Source organism: Marmota flaviventris, chromosome 4 (assembly GCF_047511675.1).
Source record: "Marmota flaviventris isolate mMarFla1 chromosome 4, mMarFla1.hap1, whole genome shotgun sequence".
NCBI lineage: Eukaryota > Metazoa > Chordata > Mammalia > Rodentia > Sciuridae > Marmota > Marmota flaviventris.
The window spans coordinates 143,818,046-143,840,104 of record NC_092501.1 but is presented as its reverse complement, the minus strand read 5'-3'; the positions used below and the strand labels follow the sequence as shown (position 1 = coordinate 143,840,104).

Below are 22,059 nucleotides of genomic sequence, written 5' to 3'. Positions count from 1 at the left end.
CCAGTGAGGAGGTTTAAACAGCCCAAAGGGTGAAAGAAAAGGGAAGGTAGTAGCAGGGAAGGACGTACTCCAAAGGAAGAGTGGATCCTAGGGGAGAAGGTTGACAAGGAGTTTCCTCACTCGTCCTCAAGAAAAAAAGGCAAACGCTTGTTCTTTGATCTAGTTGAAATGTGCAGCTGTAAAGAAACCCGGTGAGATAAATACCGTCCTACACCGTAGTATTGTTATTAAATTCATCTCTACGCAAATTAGCCCCCTCCTTTTTCTAGGCGGATTAACTATAGTCTAAGCCTGCAGTCCCACGCAAGGCCCGTGAAGACTGGGGTCCGGGAAGGGCTAGTCTGGAAGCTACACCGTCCCTCACGAGTCTAGTAGCAACTCAGAGAGAGGCCCGACTGCCGCCCTAAGAAGGAAGGTGATTTGGGACGGTAGGTGAGACCCGCCCCCTTTGCCACCACGTGGGTAAGGTTCCAAAGGCAGAGCTCAGATTCCCATAGGCCTGTTTGGGCCTCGGGGTGAGGCCGGTGCCCGACCCCGAGCGGGTGCCCTAACAGCGGGAGCGCCAGGTGAGCGACTCTGCCGCACGCCTTCTTCCTTCCGAAGGCGGGGCCCTGGGGGCGGAGCCTCTACGCCACGCCCAGTGGCTGGGTGCCGGCGCGCCGCTGCGGCTCCTCCCCACTCCTTGCGTCCTGGGCTCCTTCCGTCCGTCCTTTCTTCCTTCCTGCTTCGCCTCACGTTTCGCGATATGGGGCAGAGCCTCCGTTCCGCCAGCACCACCTGAGGATCCCGGAAACCGCCCCAGCGATGGAAGAGGACCAGGAGCTGGAGAGGTAACGGCCGAGGAGGCGGGCGGAGCGGGGCGGGCGGGCCTCGCTCGGCGAGGGAAGCGGGTGGCTGAGGGGCACGCGGCCCGGACCGGGCCCAGCCATCGCGGCCAGGCCTGGCGACACAATATTTCCGGGCGCTGAAAAGAGGAAAAGAGAGCAGAGCGGGGTCCGATTGGGAAGAGGGGGAAGAGATGTGGATATATTTACGTAAAAACGTCCCGTGTAGTAGCTATCGGGGGGACGCCCCATTGGGAGACCAAAGTTACGTCCCAAACCGCCCTCCCCTATTGGTGTAAAGTCAGCCACCAGGCCGCGGTTCCCGAGTGATCGAGCCGCGGTGTTGAGTCAGGCCTGAGTCCCCGTAACTACCGCTCACGTTCCTTTCTGTGCAGACTGCTTATAAAGACTCCCTAAATGCTGAGTTCTTTTTCTCTCTACTGCTAGATCTATATTACACCTTCCACTTCCTAGTTTCCTTAACCTCTTGCTAATGGAAGCCATAGTGGAGCTTGCACATTGATAATCTGCCGTTTTTATTTTTATACTAAAGCAGTCTGTTTTTCTAGCTTTTCAATTCCTTTTCATCTTCTGCTGGGCCCACCCTATTCTAATCCTATACCTCTCCTAGCTACCAAAACCTTTTTCTGTTTCTTCTTCCTCTTCTTCTTCTTCTTCTGCACCCTATTCTAATCCTATTCCTCTCGTGGCTACCAAAACCTTTTTCTGTTTCTTCTTCTTCTTCTTCTTCTTTTTTTTTTTTTTTTGGCAAAGCTTTAAGTTTTTGTGTTTTTCTGAGAAAACTCTCCTTGTGATCAGTGTGTATGATCAGATGGAGTAGAGAGAAACTGGAGGCAATAAGTTAAATATTTACGGATAGAAGTGGAAGCAGGAAAATGAGAAAGTTCTATGTAATTGTAGTAGTTTAATGTGTTGCAATTGCAGTATAGTATGGAAAAACGCTAGTCGCAAAACAGTATTCGGAATGATCTCATTTTTATAAAAAATATGTGTGTAGAAAAATATCTGGATTGAAGACCTCAATGGCTGAAGGCGAGAGGAAGACAGCCTTGGAAATGGTCCAGGCTGCTGGAACAGATAGACACTGTGTGACTTTTGTATTGCACGAGGAAGACCATACCCTAGGAAATTCTCTGCGTTATATGATCATGAAGAATCCGGAAGTGGAGTTTTGTGGTTACACTACGACCCATCCTTCTGAGAGCAAAATTAATTTGCGCATTCAGACTCGAGGTGCTCTTCCAGCTGTAGAGCCATTTCAACGAGGTCTGAATGAGCTCATGAATGTCTGCCAACATGTGCTTGACAAGTTTGAGGCCAGCATAAAGGACTATAAGGATCAAAAAGCAAGCAGAAATGAATCCACATTCTAGTCCCTTATTCAGGATACAAGGAGGACTATCCTCTAGGAAATTCTCTTCATGATTGTGCAGAATCCAGAATTAGAAGTTTGTGGTTATAGCATGCTTTATCCTTCAGGTGTGGGATACAGCTGTTGGAATCCCTACAAGAACCTGTGTATTCACCTAATAAATTCCCTCTTTTATTTAAACTAATTCGACTGGTTTCTCTTCCTTACAGCCAAATGATCCTCAAGAATGACCCACACACACCTTTCTTAATTGAACCAACAATGAAAGTGAGGAAACTGAGAAAATCAGGGCCCTAGACAAGGATTTTGATCATAAGAATTAAAAGGAATATTCATTCCTGCCTGGTTGGGGTGGTTAGGGAAGGGTGGTAGGTGCAGTAGAACATGACCCAGTAGACTAGTTGGTTTATAAAAGGAGGAAAGAAGATTGGAAAGGGAACTTGGCTTCTTACTAGATTTGTAAGTGATAAGAATTGCATTCTTTGGTTGGTAGGTTGAGTAAAAGTGGGGAAGTTGAGGGAATTGTGAGAATTCTGGTTTTGCATAAGAGTTTAGTTGGTATCAAGTTCCATCTTTATAGTATTTATAGGATAGATACCAATTTACTTCTTGATTTGCAGGACAATAATAAAATATTTAGTCATGACCTGAGTAAGCCAAGATATTTTGATTGTTTTACAGGATAAAACTGGGATGACCAATAGGTGTGTAAGTATAGCCCAGGGTCACATAGAAGACACACTGTTGGAATAAAAATAAGGGTAAGGAGAAGGAAAATTCTATGTTGGGTGGAAGTGGCTTTTTTGGAAAACTTGAAATATTAATCATATCACATCTAAGAGCCATCATATCTACCTCTTCAACTTGTGTCTAATAACTATGCTACCCAACTTGCCTCTCAATTCACCCTACATATCTGTCAAGCCTTAAACCCAAGGATTCCCTCACCCTTCAGAGCCCTGTGCTTTGGATTTTGATGCTGCCATTCTCTCTTATTGGAACAGTTCCACCATACTCTAATCTAAGCCAAAATTTGATTATTGTCAACCTCCCCAGCCTACTTTGGGAACTTCTGTGTGCTTTTGTTAACACTTTGTCTTTCCTAATCTTTATCAATTTACTTGGTAAAACACTGGATGAGTCTATGTAAGTACTTATGGTAGGTAACCTTTCAGTCAATCACATTGACCTCTTCTAGACTGCCACAGAGTCTACATTTCCTACACTGAGCCCATTTCTAAAGATTTCTATATTTACTGAGTACCTGGTTTGTACAAGGCCTTGAGAATAGACTAGTGGATGAGGCACAAAGGTTCCTGTTCTCATAGAGCATGCATTATAAGGACAACATTAAAGAAATAAAGTTGTATTTTTGTTAAAGAAACAAATATAGGGTCAAGATAAAAACACGAGAGTAATCTACTTTAGGTACAGAAGTCAAGGAAGGTCTCCCCAGGGTTATAGAAAGAGAAGGAGTTAGCTGTGCACTGTAGAGAGAAAATGCATTCCAGAGGAATAATGTATGAAGGTCCTGAAGTAGAAAATTGGTTTGAGGAATTAAGGTATTGGAAAAAGATGTGCTCGTGGGCTAGGGTTGTGACTTATTGGTAGAGTGCTTGCCTAGCATGTATGAGGCACTGGGTTTGATTCTTAGCACCACATAAAAATAAATGACCATTGACAAACTTAAACATATTAAAAAAAAAAAAAAAAAGATTTGCACATCTGTAACATAGTAGGCAAGGAAGAGAAGGACCTGTCCTTTTGATTCAGAGGGAGGAAGAGCTAGCATGATAAGGAGGTTGAATTTTAAGTACAGTAGGAATGACATCTTGATTACTTTAATTACATACAACTAGGAGAATGTATTATAGGGAAGCCAGAATAGAGCCAGAGAGACAAACTAAAGAGTTGAAGTGGCCTGGGAAGTGATAAGCTAATAATGAGAAAAAGGGTGGATTTGAGATGATATTTTGTAACTGAATTGGTGGACCTCGGGAATTGGGTCTGGAAGGTGAGGAAACAGAAAGATGATTCCTGTCTATGTTTGTGGTATAATTAATAAAATGGGGAAACTTAAGTGGGATGAAAGGTAGAAAAGTTCCACTTTGAACATTGTAGGCAGCATATATGAGTTATCTAAGCTGGAGATAAACTTGAGTCTTCACCATAAAGAGATGTAAATCTTCAAAAAATCAGAGTAGCAAAGAAGTGAGAGCAAGACCAAGCCCTAGGTAACCTCAGTATTAAATTGTGACTAAACAAAGAGTTGATTGGTGAGATAGTAGGAAAGTCTGCCAAAAGTCGAGTTGTGAAAGCCAAGACTTTCAAAACAGGAGAGTGATACTGAATGAGTCAGAGAAGCACCAAGAAATGTCATTTGGAGTTGGCACGTAGGTTACAGGGCTGAGAGTAGCATTAGTTTGGTAGTAGCATTTAGTGTCTAAAAGGGTAAAAGTGGGCTGGGGACATGACTTAATGGTAGAGCACTTATCTGGTATGTGCAAAAAAGTAAACGTTAACACTCACTATGTAGAGAAATGGCTTAGTTTGAGTTTTCCAATAAGAAAAGTACACAAGGCATTCGAGAAGTCAGTTTAAGTGAGAGTAGGGATGAGGAAAGATCAAAGTCATGGGCAAGTATAGAAAATATTCTCTTAGGGTGACAGAGATTCTAGAAACCCAGGGTCAGTGTAAGGGAATTAACATCTGCAGATGTAAGGAAGCCCAAAAGGGGTAGTGGAGAAGGAACAAAAAGTTTTTTGCCTATGGGTAGACTTATAAGCATAGTAAGTAGGATTATTTACATGGAGTTTAATACTGAATCCAAGAACTGTCAGGAGATGAAAACAAAGTTCAATTAGTGGACATAGAGGTATAGAAAGATGACAGTAGGCTGAAGTAATTAGCACACATGGGAAATGGACCCGCTGGTGACCACCACCACATCTCATTACTTCATTGTGCATAAAGAGTTTAGTATCATTAGTCATGTGACATGCAATCTTGAATCTGTTTAGGTTAACCATAACAAGTTCATTTAAAACACATTCAGAAGGCAGATGGGAGAAAATAGAAACTGAGTGCAGGGTAGATAGGATAACCAAGAGAGGCCCAGACCCATGGAAGGGATCATTGCATAAAGTCTGTAGGGACCAGGGAAAGACTAAGTTGGTCTAAGACAGGGTGAGAAAGATTGACATGAAACATTTATTTATACAAACAAAAAAATCACTTGATCAGTATCTGATTTGCATTCTAATAGCATTTCACTTGAAATAGGCTGATGTATTATTAATAATTCAAGATCAGAAATTCTGACCAACTATAAAGTACTATGCCTTTTAAAAAGCCAATTATTAAATAATGATTGCATACCAAAGGCTTTTAATATATAATAATTCTGAGTACTTGCTTAGCACTTTCTATTTTCAGAGTACTTTACAAATTAGTTATTTATAAACTACACATAGCTGTAACATCTAAGTGTTCTAGTTAATTGGCATCGTGCACAGGCTAATGCAAAATCTCTTAGAGAAGAAAAGGTGTCTATTTAAAAAGTGGCTCTATTGCCAGACTCAGTGGTGCACACCTGTAATCGCAGTGGCTCGGGAGGCTGAGGCAGAGGATTTCGAGTTCAAAGCCAGCCTCAGCAAAAGCAAGGAGCTAAACAACTCAGTGAGACACTTTAAATAAAATACCGAAAATAGGGCTGGGGATGTGGCTCAGTGGTCATGTGCCCCTGAGTTCAATCCTCGGAACACCTCCCCCCCACCAAAAAAGTGATCTGTTCAGTACTGACCCAGAGTATCTTGTTTCAAGAAATATGAAAGCATGTCAAGTTCATGACCCACAATTCCCCACCCTTCTTTTCCTTTCTTTTAAGCGTAAAAAGATTATATTCTTCGGCTCACTCGACAAAGTAATTTTGGTTAGCATCATTTAGATTGAGATAATCTTTGTAAGTAACACCCTTGAAACCAGGCTTCTAGAAAGTTTGCCCAAATCTTCTATTTCTATTCTGCTTTCAAGGACCTATAAAAATTAAATCTAGTGTTTTTCTGCTCAAATTTTTACTGTTAGTTTTCCTTTTGCTACTTGAAATGCTTTAACTTCTACTGGAACAATTACTATGTTGGTCTTTTTTTTATTTCTTTCAATAATGAAGTTCCTCCCAAATTTACATTATTATTTATAGTAAGTATATGCCTAATAGTAGCACAGTCCTGAGATATGGTGGAAATAAAAGAATATAAGTATAATGTAATCTGTCCTAAAAAATCTTATGTGATTTTGGACAGGGCATGAAAAAAAAAATAGATTGTATTTATAGTGGTGAGTAGTAAATGCTGAACATAGAATGGAATGTGTGAGAAACACTATTGAGGCAGTGATTATTTCATGAGCACCCATTCTGTCAGCCACTGTGCTAGACACTGAGGGTAGCAAACAAAACAGGCATCATCTGCCTTCTGGAAACTCATGGGATATTGAAGTTGATGGATTGGTAAAGTAAATATCCAGAATAATTGGGTTTCCTCTTTTTTTAAAATTTTTTTTAGATATTGATGGACCTTTATTTTATTCATTTATCTATATGTGGTGCTGAGAATCAAACCCAGTGCCTCACACATGCTAGGCAAGTGCTCTACCACTGAGCCACAACTCCAGCCCCTAGGTTTCCTCTTTTTCAGTGTAAAGGACCCATTACAATTCTTGAGCTAGGAAATGCCATAAAGTTTTATTTTTTTGTCTCATACCCATGTGCAGAATGGATAAATGAAAGGGAATACTGGGAGATGCAGTGTTAGAGGGCATTTGTAATAGTTGAGGTATAGTGTAAATATGATTTTCTATTTCCATTCCTACCATTATGCCCCAGCATAATGGTAGGAATGGAAATAGAAAATTACTAAAAAATAAAGTAACTTAGAAACATACATATGGGTAAAGGTGAGAGAAGGGTTGAAAATGACTCCAAAGTTCTTTGGCGCTCCATATTCAGGTTGATTTACCCCTTAGGTTTTTTGTTTGTTCTGTTTTTTTGTTTGTTTGTTTTTTTAATTTGCCCTTTGCTCTCCTTTATTCAGAAGTGAAAAATATGAATACAGTGAGAAAACAATGCTGTTCTCTTTTAGAATTCACCTGAATTTTCATAATCTCAGTGCCTGATTAATTTTTACAATTGAATGTGATACCCATAGTTTTCTTGCCACTTCCTCACAACCAAAAATCAGCAAGGCCAGGTTTATAATGTCCTCTTCCCTGGCCTGTCTAATACTACTAATAAGAATACGTAGGCTCAACAACCCTTACCTTCCCATTCTGTACCAATAAATATCACAATAATTCTAATACTTTCTAAGGATTCAAATCTAGGGCCACAGATTGGGAGTGGGGAGAGGATCAGGGAAGGGAGCAAACTGACTCTTGCTGCCATCAGCTTTCCCAGGTTTCTCTATTCAAAGAGAACATTTCATTTATTCATTCCATAAATATTGAGCGCACACTGCAGGCACAGTTTAGGGACCAGGATACAGCAGGGACAAGTTAGTCCATAAACAGTTGTATTTTCTAATGGCAGATGTATAGATATTTTCTAATAAGCAAATGTATAGATATAATCCATTTTCAGGCAGTCACATAAACAGAAGTAAAAGAAGAGTAGCAGAGAGAGAAAGCACTGAAAATTTTGAGTAATCAAAGAAGGCCTTTCTGAGGAGGTGTCGTTTTAAGCAGAGCACTAAAAGAAAAGACTAAGGATAAATGAAAATAAGACCAGAATTTTTTTTAATGAGCCTAAAATTATTCAGCAATTAAAAGGCAAAATTATGAACCTTTTTAAAGGAATAAATTTTGTAGTTCAGCTATGTGTGTGATTTTTATTAATGCCCAAGTTTGTGTCACTTAACTTTGATTTGTATTTAGCTAATAGTTCTAGTAAAGAGCATTAGTTACTATATAAGGTAGTAGGCTATTGTAGGTATTTCAGACTAGTTGATACATGTGTCTATATTTTGCGGGGAAGTTGTTTTTATAATGGAGCTTTGTCTTTTTCTTGGTATTTTTTTTAAGAAAAGAAGTACATTTATACCTTGATAACTACCATTGTAGGGGTTTCTGGACCCTAATGGATACCAAAATCTACCAATGCTGAAGTCCTTCATATAAAATAACATGGCATTCATGTGTATCCTGTATACTTTAAATCACCTCTATCTTACTTACAATACCTAATGAAATATAGTTATTATAATTGTTTAGGATATAATGACAAGAAAAAAAGTCTACACATGTTCAGTACAAACACAGTTTCTTTTGTCTGAGTAGTTTTCATCCATAATTGGTTCAGTCCACACTTATGGGACCCATGGATGTGAAGGGGATACTTAGAAATGGAAGTTGAAATGTTGGGGATCTTGGATACCTTTTCAGTCTAAATAACTGAGGCAGTGTAGCATAGAAGTTATGAGCTGTTGTAATCACACTGCCTGGACATTTTTTATATTTGACCTCTTTGTGTGCCTGAGTTTCTTCATCTGTAACATTGGAATAACAATAATACTGTATATGGATGCTTTAACTATTTAGATAATATATTCAAAGTGATTGCTTTGGACAGAACCTGGCCAATAAAGCATACTTTTAATCAATGTTAGCTATTAATGTTATTATTATTATATGATATTGGACAAGCTGATTGGGTCATGTTTCTTAGTGGAAACTTTGAGGGGAAAGGTGATTTTTTCTTTCTTTTTTTTTTTTTTTAACTTCCTTTAGCCCAAAGCAGCACTGTAATATGAATCTGAGGAACCCTATATGGTAGGTTCCCAGTCTATTAAAACTCTTAAGAAAAACAGTATTTTGAAATAACATTCCTGTTAATAGAATATAGATAAAAATCAAGTAGATTAGGTTTCTTATTATTTTCTTTTTTCAAGATAAAGTAAGATCTTTCTGGAACATTCATAATCTTCCCCAAGCTTCTAGATAAGGAAGAAAAAGCAAGTTCTATAGCAGATGGATACCTGGTCTAGTGCCAGGTGTCTGGAATGTTGGTAGGAAGCCTGGGCTCAATCTAGGTCAGTGAGCATAAAACTGCATAAAATAGACTATATTGATATTTTATCAAATAATTTCTATTTCCTTATAAATTTCCTGTTCATTATGCTATGTCAAAAATAAAGCTACCTGGATGCTTTTCTAAGTTTTACCTATTTGACTTGGGTCAAACCTGAAAAAAATTAAAGATAATGCATCATCTAAACAACTCCATTAGAAAATCAAATTGCCTGGAGTATCTAATTAGACAGAGGCTAGACCAGTAGACTTAAACAACCATTGGGGTTGGGTTTGTTTTGTTTGTTTTTCTTTTTCAAGGGTGGGAGAGACTCTAGGGACTTCTTTTTTCAGGGCAGTATCATATAGAAGCAAAGGGTGGGTAGTCCTCTGAAGTCAGAGAACTTGGGATCCATCACATCCTAGCTTGTGAATGTAGGTGAGTGATAGCCTTTCTGAACCTCCAGTTTCCTTATCTATAAAATTGGGTGAATAACACCAAAGCACCAGGCATGGTGGGCACACTTGTAATTTCAGCTACTCCGAAGGCTGAGGTGGGAGGACTGCAAGTTTAAGGCCAGCCTGGGCAACTTAGTGTAACTTTGTCTTAAAAAATAAAAAGGGCTGGGGATGCAGCACAGTAGTAGAGTACTCCGGGGTTCCATCCCCAATTCTGCAAACAAAACAAAACAAAAACCACTTGGGCTGCAATCCAGGTGTTTTCTAGACAGCAAGGTAGCCTTGAAGTGTGTGTGGGGAGGATTTGCCTTCTTGCTCAATCACTTCAGGCTGCCTATCACTATGGCAGTTGGCTTCCCCCAGAGCAAGCAATCCAAGAGAGTTGGAAAACCCTAGACAGAAACTTGTCTTTTTAATATCCTTATCTCAGAAATGACATCCAGTCACTTCTGCTTTATTCTGTTTGTCAGACATGAGTCAGTATATCTAGCCCACACTTAAGAGGAGGGAATCACACAAGCATCTGAATACCAAGAGGTTGAACCATCCCAGAGGCTATCTACTATGACTACTTTCTCTAAAATATCATGTGCATCTATATAGAACCCTCTGTCACTTTCTATCTACTTACCTTGATTTATTCCTTCATAACACTCTTTGTTCACTAACATTGCATTATATTTTCACTTGCTTGTTGTCGAACTCGACTTAAATATACTTTGTCCTCATTTGCCTTTCTATTCCCAACCCCTAAAACTGGGTCAGGCACTTGGTAGTCTGAATGAATGAATGTATGCATGATCGAGAATATCAGTGCCACAACAGGGAGGGAAAAAACTAGAGGACATCAGCTTTTTCTCATGCTCCATCTTTTATCGTCTATTGATCTAAAATAAAAGTAGGTATCTCCCACTTGAAATTGATCAAAAGCTTTTTTTTTTTTTTTTCTTTTTAATGTGCTGAGAATTGAACCTAGGGTATGCTAGGCAAATGCTCTACCATCAAGATACATTCCCCAGCTCAAAAGATATTTTTATTTTGTAATACCAATATAGTGACTCAGATTTTCCTTGGGATCTTGTCCCCACAGAACTCCAGTGGAGCAGAAGTTGTAGGATTATTGTTTTGAGTGCCATGGAGTGGAATTCTATGGATTTGATTCTAAGATATGCTGCTGTGTCATGGTCAAATGGTACATTCCCTAACCACCTCTCATAAGCCTTTTATTACAAATAACATTCCTTTGGAAAAAAGATAGAATGCCTGCGTTTTTTCCCCCCCATCAGCTATTTAAAGTCCTACCATGTTCCAGGTACTAGGGATACAAAGATGAATCTCACTTGGCTCCTGTTTTCATTCTGATTGTGCCAAAGAGTCATGTCTGAAAGATAGGTATCATTGCTTTCAACTTTCCCATGTCCTTTAAAATTGTAGTTCCACTGTAATCTCAGCCACTTGGGAAGCTAAGGCAGAGGTTTACAAACTTTGAGGCTAGCCTGAGCAATTTAGTGAGAACGTGTCTCAAAAAAAATATAAAAAGGTCTGGGGCTGTAGCTGAGTGGGAGAATACCCCTGAGTTCAATCCCCAGTGCTGTAACGAATGCCAGAAAATAAATTGCAGCCCATTTCCCCAGGACCTTCCCCTGCAGTGTATTTTCTATAAAATCTACTGCCTTCTAATATGTGTGTATGTATATTTGTGTGTATCTATCTATATACACACACTACTTTACCTATTGTGTTTTTGTATAATGTCCATCCCCCTACCAGACATACTATAACATAAGTTGCATGAATGCAGAGATTTTAAATAGAAGATGGATTCTTAAGTTGGTTTATTAAATACTTTAAGACTTGAACTTGAATTTTAAAAACTGAGAAAACAGACTGTTTTGAGTTGATTTGTGGTTGTATGTCTTTAGCTCCATAATCTGTCATATATAGATGACAAGAGACTGGGCCTGTCCAGGAGGAGTCAGACTTAGGAGTTCATTGAAACTAAAGTGCCCTTAACCAGAACAAAGATAGACTAAAAGAGGAATAGCCTGCACAGTAGAAACCAAGCACATCTGTCAGGTATTGCCAGGTAGGTGAGTCCAGAGGGGTAACCAGAGCTGAGAATTGTTCATGGTGCTTATACACATGTAAGAAGGCAGGAGTCTGGATTTGGAAGGCCAAGTCTGGGTGCAAGAGAGGTCCTCTCACATAAATAAGAATTGACCCCCAAGGCAAACATTGTTGGTTTTGTGAACACCTCTATATACCTACTACATATTCTCAGATTTGGGGCATTCACAGGCCCATATTTCCAAAACTAAAATTTAATGGTGTTTACTGATACAGTAACTCAAGTTTTATTTTGCCCTTTCTTTGCAAAATGGACTTTCCTTGGCTTTGCTGAAAAATTGTCAGAAATCTTAGACTTTCTAAGGCCTGAAACATATGAAGTACAAAATTAAGCATCCTTGACATTGATTGTGTCATTTTTATCAAATTTGCTCCACAATGTGCATAATAGACTCTTGGAGTTTTTCCCTTGTATCCTCATGAGCATTTTGTCCAAAGGCATTCATTTCTTACCACCATATTAGGTAAGTTATATGAGATCTCAGAATAAAATTTAATTGGAACTCAGAGTTCAAGGATCATACATCACTGAGATTCCTCAAATAAAGTTATTCAGATCCTGGTTTGCTTACTTAAGAATAAATCCTAGTGCTTGAAATACTTAGCAGAGTTTTTTCTTCAAAAATAATCAATAAGAAATCAGAGACGTAGCTTCAATTGTCACTATATTCCATGTAGATGAGGAATAGAGTACAACTGTCATGTTCTTTGTCAAAGTAAATGAGTTGGATTTATGTTCTGCATCAGACGTTGTAATTTAAGTCTTCCAGTCTTGGTAATATAGTTTTATTCCTACTTTCTGTTCATTTATCTGTTTACATGTTAAAGATTGTACTTTGTCCTTAAATGGTTAGGAAAAAAATAGGAATTCTACGGGTTTATAATTAGAAATTGTTCTGCTGAAAATGTCTGTCTTTAGGAGTGTTAGCCTACAGGTGTGCCACTGTCTGCTGTCCAGACTTGTAGCAAGCAAGCAAGCAGAGGGTTCCCTTCCTATTTGCTCTTCTAATAGGTTGGTCCCCATCTGAAATATGTGTTTCAGAACAAGCCAGGACATGAGAAAGCCAACTAGGCTTATTCCTAGCCAAAAACAGATGGCCTAACAGCCACGTAACTGTGACTATAAGAATCATTTGATTCAAGTGGGGAAACCAGTTTAATCCTCCAAGATAGATAATGTTTTTTCCATTTCTAGAAAAGGAAACTGAGGTCTGGAGAAGTAGCCAGCCTAGTGTTATATGGCTAGTGAGTGGACAGGAATCAGGACTGCCTTACTCTTTAGCTCAGTCTTCAGTGGCCATCATGCTGCTTGGGTTAACCCTCCACATAGGAAGACCAGGCTATGCCAGGACATAAGCTCTAAAGAGTTGAGTTTAAGAAAACAACTTGTTGCCCAGTAATCCTTGATTGTTTCTAAGTTGAGGCTGAAACATTGGAAATAGGACTGCTTTTTATAAATCTTAATCATGAAAAGAGTTAATTAAAGAGAGTATTCAGTTAAGGACCAAGATACAGGTTAACTCAGTTGGCATGGTAGGAGATCACAAGTTCAAGGCCAGCCTCAGCAAATTAGTCAGACCCCTGTCTCAAAAAATAAAAGATCTGGGAACACATAGCTCAATGTTCAATCTTCCCCCCAACCCCAGCCAAAAAAAAAAAAAAAAAAAGATGGGTTTACTCAATACTTGGTTCATGAAAACATAATTTTCTTTTTCTTTTCTGTGTGTATGGAGCGGGTAGGGGAGTAATAAGGATTGAACCCAGGAGTTTACACACACTAGGCAAGCACTCTAGCACTGAGCTATGCCCTTTATATATATATATTTTTTATTTTGACTCAAGGCCTCCTTTATTAAGTTGCCCAGGCTGGCCTCAAACATGTGATCTTCCTGTCTGTGATTACAGGCTCGGTCACTGTGCCCAACGAAATGTCATTTTAACTTTTTCATCTGTGTTTGTGCCAACAGACCACTTGAACATATCAAAATATAGAAAACATCTTCATGATTGAATAAAGTAAGGCTATGTCTTAGTTGAAAGCTGTCTGGATGTAAAGTCAGAGGCTTAAAGTTTGAGTCAACTGTGACCCTTACACATGTCAGCCTCCCTAACCCTTAGTTGCCTAGCCAATAAAAGGACTTATATTATTTTGTAAATTATTACAGTGATGTTACTATATTTTATATTTATTTATTTATATGTATATATGTGTGTGTGTGTGTATGTTTTGATTATCATATGTTCAACTATCAATATCATGCTGTAACTATATGGTTATATTTTTTTAATTCTTAAAAATAACACCTTGTATTTGTTTGGTACCTTATAGTTGCAAAGTAAATATATGTGTAATTGCATTTAATCCCCATAGGGACTCCAAGAGGGTCATAGAAATGTCCCCATTTTACAGATCCATATTTTTGTGATCTTTGACTGTCACAAGAGCTAGCAAGTGACCAAACTGTAATTCATTCTCTCTCCACTGCATTGTAGCTGCTTTCTCATTTTCTTAAGGTTATTTGAACATGGCCTCAATTCAAAAACCATAAAGTAGCAACTGTATGATCTCTCTTCTGAAAGCATCAAGAGATGTGTTAGGGACAATTCCTGAGTATTTCTACTCAGTCTGGATTTTTCAGGTAAGAAATTCTGTACCGAAGCTCAGTGTTTCTGAACACAATTATCATATACACATCCTAGCAGTGGCATAGTGTTAGTTTTGGTACTCATGGTGTTCTCTAAAGGTAATAATCCTGGGCTGAAACATTATAATCTATCTGCTCACAATTTCTCCTTAGATACCATGCCATCCTAGATTCTGGGGAAAAAGAAGAAATACTATTGATAATTTTTTCACCTTGCATTTAAAATATACATATACATAGCATTTACTTAATGATTCTTTACCTGAACATTTTAATTCATTTTGGAGTTTTTCCTTGCAAATTATAGTAAAAAAAAAGAGCCTTGTAAATACTTACATTTGGGACCTCTTTGGAAATACTGCATGTGTAGGAATTAATAAAGAAGTTACATATGTGGGCCCAATTTCTGTCAAGCAAATACTAGGAAAAAATTGTAAATTTGAGGAGTTAATATTTCAGATGATATATGAAAAGACAGTCCAAAGCATTTGCATTGAAAATGCAGTGCCCTTTTTTGTAAGCATCAGTATATTAGACTTTGGGAAGAAGCCAGATTATGTTGTTTGAATAATCAGCATAAACTGTCTCACAATTTTACCATGAACTCTCAGTTGCATACCTTTTCAATTTTAACTTGGTTCTAAACTCTTTGTTAGCATTTCTCCATCCAATTAAACTATAGCTGCTTTTCATCCCTAAGGATAATTCATGTTTTGCTAGTAGGTGAGATGATTCGAATATGTACAGCTAGGAGAAGATCAAATTTGATGTTTTTGATACCTTGTAAAACAAGTCTCAGAATAAATAAAGTTCTACATTTATTAAAGTTTTTGGTTCTTGGTTGTTTTACAGCTGGTTCCTGATGCCAAAATCTCCAACTATATTATTTTCTATGGTTTATTTCTTTTAGCAACTAAAGGGGCTAGGGGTGTAGCTCAGTGGTAGAACATTTGCCTAGCATGTGTGAGGCCCTGGGTTTGATCCCTAGCACCATATAAAACTAAATAAACAAAGGTATTATGTCCATCTTTTGGCAACTGATGTATAATATGATATAAATATTGAATTTTTAGATTTGGGACCTCTTTGGAAATACTGCATGTGTAGGAATTGATAAAGAAGTTATACATATGGGCCCAATTTCTGTCAAGCAAATACTAGGAAAGGATTGTAAATTTTATATATATATATATATATATATATATATATATATATGTGTGTGTGTGTGTGTGTGTGTGTGTGTGTGTGTGTGTTTATATTTCGGATGATGGAATTTTCTATACCTTGGGTTTTTCTACAGTAAAGATTAGTCCTTATGAGCTGTTCCTTCCCTTCATTATTTCTTCATTATTTCTGCAGTTTTTCTAGTGCCATTGAATTCAGTGTCTATAAGAATGTGTTTACATTTCACCAGAACTCTACAACCTCAGCCCGCTAAGGGGAAGCATCTCTGGGGACTTTGAAAGTCACTATAAAACCTTATTTGCACAGTTGTGCAGTTTGGGTATTAACTACTTTATAAGAAACGGAGGTTTTTCCAAGCACTTGTATACATATTAACTAATATATTTTCTTAATTGTGAAATGGGGTTTGAAATTGCTTGTCCTACTCAATTTCATCCCTGTATAAATTAATAACTGAAAAACAACTTCACACTTGAAGTTGTAGGGTTTAAGAGTCAAGAATTTACTGATTGGTTTTAATTAATTATTTTTGTATAGTAGATAATTGTACTTAATTCTTAGTGTAGAAAAGATGATGTGTACCTATATGGTAGTATTTTTTTAATACTACCCTCAAAGCGTTCTTTGCTACTTATGGTGTGAAAGACAAAAAATGCCTAGCAGCTGAGATGAGTCTAGTTCTGGCAATTCACATGGCAGGAGGGAAGCACCTTCACTCAAGCAGGCTACACCCTCAATATCTCTGGCTCCATTATCTCTTGCCTCCCAAGGCTCACCTCTGCCTTGCACTGAGAGGCCCCAGGCCACATTTGAGTCTGTGCCTGCACTTTCCAGTCCTCCCTTTATGTTGTACATTGCACTAGATATATGAATGTTTTCTTGCTGGGTTAAAAATTGTTCATTTCAGTTGATGACAGGTAAATTATTTATCCTGAAATAGCACCTTCAAGAGATTAGTTTCTACATATGTAATATGAATTTTTAAAAAATTTATGAGCTTGAGATTATTAGGAAATCCTACAAATTATGGAACTTTCCTTTATCTTCCTTTTATTTTTTTTCCATCCCTTGGCTCTTAGTTTTGAATATAATTTATAATCATTTGGTGAATCAGACACTGAAATCTATGAAGGGTGGACAGCTTGTTTTCTAACAGATTACTGCAGCTTTGACACAAGTGAAGAAACAGCTCCAGCAGGCTGACCAGACTTTTCTGCTGAATAGGCCATCCTCAGGGCTGAGATCCAAGAACTCTGAAGCATTGTTTTGGACAGTCTGCAGAAAGCTGCAGATCATTTGCAGTACAAAATACAGCTCTTTTAAGATCACCAGAGTGATTTACAGATGAAGCTTTTGGTGAGGTGGCTTTTCTGGTATGTGGTGTTTATCAAAGGATAACATGTCAAATTTCTACCCTCATTAAAGCTGTCGAGGCAAACTTTTGAGACTTTATAATATTTTCTTTCATATAATTTCTATGATATGATTTCCTATTTGTATTTTGAGTAGCTGTTTGGTAAGAGTTTGAGTTTTATTTTATATTTCTCCTTTTTAATATTTTGCCACATTTTCCTGCCTTTTACTAAATTCAAGCAGCTGCCATATTAGCTTTTCTTTGCTTGGATATTGGCTTCCTTCCACACCCATCTTTCTAGACTTTAAATCCCTTTTTCTTTTGCAGTTTTCTTTTCACCAGTTTTGTTCTTCAAAACATCTGTTCTCTTAAAAAAAAAAAAAATGCTTTTTATTGAGTAAAATAGCTCAGTAGTTATTTTGACCTTATATTCTCATCTGGATTTATTCGTCCCAACTAGTATTTCAGTACGCATGTAAATGTATTTTTAAACCTAACAATTGGCCTATCAAACACATCTGCTGTCTCTGGTATTATATAATTCATGAGCTTTTCTATTTAGAGTTTATTATTTCCTAAGCAACCCTACCACTACCACCCTACAAAATTATTTTTAGTAAGAGATGCTATTCATAATTTATATAAAATTTTCCATTGGGCATTTACTCAGGTCCTATAATATAAACTGAAAATGAATCATCATTTTCTGAATTCGGAGTTAAGAAAAAATATTTGTAAAATTGCTGATTTGAAAATGAAATTAGTAACCTACAGAGAGGATGGTGTCTTATGAACCGAGCAATACATTTACCTTCTAAGAGCTTAATTATTAAGAATCAACCCACATTACTAATTGGAGAAGTCACCTCTCTGAAGTCCCTAGGATTACAGACATGTACTACCATGCCCAGCTTGAGCCGCAGAAGTGTTTAGAAGTAAAAAGATACATTAACTTGCCAGGTCCTTCCCCTTTGCATGAATGCAATAGATCCTACCATGAGAAAGTTACTATTTTCTGCCAGCTATAGTGGTGCATGCTTGTAATTCCAGGAGCTTGGGAGGCTGAGGCAGGAGCATTGCAACTTCAAGGCCAGCCTCAGCAACTTAATGAAACCCTGTCTCAAAAAATAAAAGGGACTGGGGATGTAGCTCATTAGTAAAGCACTCCAGAGTTCAATCGCCAGTACCTTAAAAAAAAAAAAAAAAATGAACGAATGAATGATTCTCCAAAGGGCCATGTGTTAAAGACTTGATCTCCAGGGTGGCACATAAGGGGGTGGACCCTCGAAGGGGATAATGGGATTCCCATGCCGTATTCTCTCTTTTTTGCTTCCCACCCACACGGTAAGAAGTTTTTGCTCAACAACACACTTCTACTGTGATGTGTTGCCCACAGGCCCAAAAGCAACAGGGCCAATCAATCATGGACTGAAATCTCCAAAACTGATCCAAACTAAACCTTTTCTCTATATAAGTTGATTATCGGGTCTGTCATAATTATGGAAAGCTGCTAACACAATATGGTACTTGTAATAGTTGCACCTGGAATCTGAGTAACATTTTGCAATGTTAAATCTTATTACTCACATTGCATATGTGTAAGCCTATATGGAACATGCAAAAAGTTTGGTACTGATTCATAGATCATCTTTTCATTTTATAAGAGCATTTTATTTATTTTGTTTTGTTTTAGTGGTATTAGGAATTAAACCCACAGGTGCTCTACCACTGAGCTGTATCCCCAGTCCTTTTTATTTTATATTGAGACAGAGAGTCACTTAGTTGTCCATGCTGGTCTCCAACTTGAAATTCTCCTGCCTCGGCCTCCCAAATAGCTGGGATTATAGGTGTGTGCCACCATACCTGATTTACAAGAACATCCTAAAACATTGAAAATTTAGGTTGTCAGTTTTTTACATTTTTAAGGTAATGTACATTTTGAGAAACATTAAAATTTTACTCATTGAATATTATATTTTCTTTTTAATACTTTTAGATTATGGTTAATGTGAAAATCATGATAATCACAATATAATTAGGAATTTTGTTGAAACCAATTCAAGAAAATTTATGGAGTAAATAAATATATGAATTATGTCTTTATTTGTTAATTCGTCCAAATATTACCAGCTTGCTAAAAGACTAGTCTGTTAGCAATAAAGCAAATATTTTGCTGACTTTGTCATATGGGCTTTTGTTTTGTTTTTGCTGTAATGTTAAGATGGGAAGAAGGAATACATTTTATTTAATACTTTTTTAACTTTTCTGTGACACTATTTTATTTTTTTTTTTTTGTACTGGCGGTTAAACCTAGCAGTGCTTTATGACCAAGCTATATCTCCAGCCCTTCTTAATTTTTTCTATTTTGAGACAGGGTCTCCCTAAATTTCTTAGAGCCTCACTAAATTACTGAGACTGTCCTCAAACTTGGAATCTCCTTACCTCAGTCTCCCAAATATCTGAGATTACAGACCTGTGCCATCACACCCTGCTTATTCTGTAACTTTTAAATATTTGGAAATATGGCACGTAGGATTTCACTTGCCCCTCAGTGGACTTGAGAAAAAAGAGCAACTACATCTTTTGATGTGGAGTAAACAAGGGAGATCAGGAAAGGTCTGGTGGAAAGGGCAGCATCTGAGCTGAGTGTCTGGTGATGAGGTGTGGCTAGAGTGAAAAGCCATTTGGACGGAAGGCATAGCCTATTGAAACTCAGCTGTACGGCCAAGGGCAGATAGCTACTGCAGTCAGTCTGGGCATTAGAGCTGTGTTAGGCTTCGAGACAGTCATAGCCAAGTCCCTAAACATGGTAATCCCACATACCTTGTGGCAAGAACTGATAATAGACAAGCCAGTGTCCCCATTATAACATTTCACCATAGCACTCAGCCACCAACACTAAGCTATTCCCTTTCAAAGCACAATTAGCATCTGTCTTAGGAAATGGAAGTTTAGAGGATGTCAACATATGTGAATAAAGTGGACTTTTACCACTTACATAGCCAGTGAATGATATTAGATGTTAAACAAAGGCCATTATGACTAAGTGGTAGTGACCTAAGGGAAGAGTATTTTCTGTTTTGTTTTGTTTTTTTGTTTGTTTGGGTACCAGGGATTGGGATTGAACTGAGGGGTGCTTAACTACTGAGCCATATCCCCAACCTGTTTTCTTTTTGTGTTTTGAGACAGGATCTCTCTAAGTTGCTTAGGGCCTCACTAAGTTGATGAGGCTGGCTTTGAACTTGCAGTCCTGCCTCATCATCTCTAGCCATTGAGATTACAGGCATGTGCCACCTTGCCCACCAGGAAGAGTGTTTTGCAGGTATGGAGCCTTGCTGAGATTTTCAAGCAGCCTTTGAGAACCTAAGTCTTCAATCCTAGCAGGAAAAATTCCAGATGGACCTGATTCTGACTTTAGGGTCTGTGGTTTCCCAGTATGACCTATTTTTTTTTCTCCCCAGTGCTCAGGGCCTTACACAGTACCACTAAGCTATGACACCAACCTCTGACCTAATATTTCATTTAATATTTTAAGGATATGTGATGCCAGTATGCTCCTATTCAAATCTGACCACTTTAGGAGATTACACAGAAGCCTGTAGCCTCAACAACATCTTATTGTGGTTTTCTGACAGGTGCAAAGCAACATCTTATTGTGGTTTTAATTTACATTTCTCCTTGTATATTTATTCACTCAGTACACATTTTACTTTTCCTCTTTTGTCTTCTTTTCCCCTATCCTTGTCTTGCCTTTTCTTCCATGCCATCTATCATTTCCTATCCTGGCTACAGATACAGCATTTTTTTTCTTATTTTTAATTAACTAATTTTAACTGACAAATAAAATTCGTTTTTATCTTTTATGCCATGTTATTATTTTTTGTGCTGGGATTTAACCCAGGGATTTCTATCTCCAAGCTACATCCCCAGCCCTATTTTTTATTTTATTTTGAGACAAGATCTCCCTAAATTGCCTTGGCTGGCCACAAGCTTGTGATCCTCCCGTCACAGTCTTCCCAGTCACTGGGATTACAGGTATGCACCACCATGCCAGCCCATTTTTTTTAAAATACATATACATTATGGAATGACTGAATCGATTTGATTAACACATGAGTTACTTGACAATACTTTTTTGGAGGGAGAGAACACTTAAAATTAATAGTTTGTAATTTCAGGAATATAATATATCATTATTAACTAAAGTCACCAAGCTGTAAACTAAATCTCTTGAATTTACTTCTAACTGAAATTTTGTATTCTTTGACCATTTCCCTAGGCCCCCTAATCCCTCTGCTCAAACCCTGGTAACAACCATCCTACTCTGCTTCTGGGAATTCAGCTATTTCCACATATAAGTGAGAGCATACTGAATTTTCCATTTTATGTCTGGCTTCTTTCATATAATATTCTCCAGTTTCATCCATGTTATCACAAATGACAAGATTTCCTCCTTATTTAAAGCTGAGATGTATCCTGTAGTATGTAGATAGATATAATGTCTATATCTACACACACACATAAACACAACATATGTACACACATTTTCTTTATCCATTCACCTATTAATGGACACTTAGGTTGATTCCATGTCTTCGCCCTGTAAACAGTGGTACAGTGAACAGGAGAGTGCAGCTATCTCTTCAATATACTGATGTTATTTCCTTTAGATATAGACCAAGTTGTGGGGTTGCTGGATCATTTGGTAGTTCTAATTTTAATCTTTTGAGGAATTTCTTGACTATTTTCCAAAATGAGTATACTAGTTTACATTCCCACCAATAGTTACAAGGGTTCCCTTTTCTCTACACCCTTATCAACACTTTCAGCTTTTTGATAATAGCAGTTCTGACAGGTGCAAAGCAACATCTTATTGTGGTTTTAATTTACATTTCTCTGGTGATTGGTGATTTTGAACTTTTTTTTTTTTCATGTATCTGTTGGCCATTCAAATGTTTCTTTATGAACAATGTTTCTTCAGGTCCTTTGTTCTTTTTTTTTTCTTCTTCTTCT

At 37.8% G+C, this 22,059-nt stretch overlaps 2 protein-coding genes across 4 annotated transcripts in view; both read left to right on the top strand.

The window, feature by feature from the left end:
• Positions 1–741: 741 nt before the first annotated feature.
• Positions 742–22,059, top strand: part of LOC114087379 (protein POLR1D) — a 41,281-nt gene continuing 19,963 nt past the window's right edge. Inside the window, exons 1-2 of one of the 3 annotated variants that reach the window (XM_027928846.2) lie at positions 742–830; positions 2,899–2,978. Coding sequence is in view for 1 of the 3 variants with exons in the window: in XM_027928844.2 (XP_027784645.1) it covers positions 805–830 (26 nt within the window). In the remaining 2 variants the exon portion in view is untranslated. Of the gene's footprint in view, positions 831–2,898; positions 2,979–20,263; positions 20,369–22,059 lie in introns of those variants that run through there. The other 2 variants (XM_027928844.2, XM_027928847.2) reach the window with 2 other exon arrangements.
• Positions 748–2,401, top strand: LOC114087378 (DNA-directed RNA polymerases I and III subunit RPAC2). Its single transcript, XM_034636477.2, has 2 exons — positions 748–830; positions 1,843–2,401. Exons 1-2 carry the CDS (start codon positions 805–807, stop codon positions 2,216–2,218), a joined length of 402 nt encoding a protein of 133 aa, XP_034492368.1. The 5' UTR covers positions 748–804; the 3' UTR covers positions 2,219–2,401.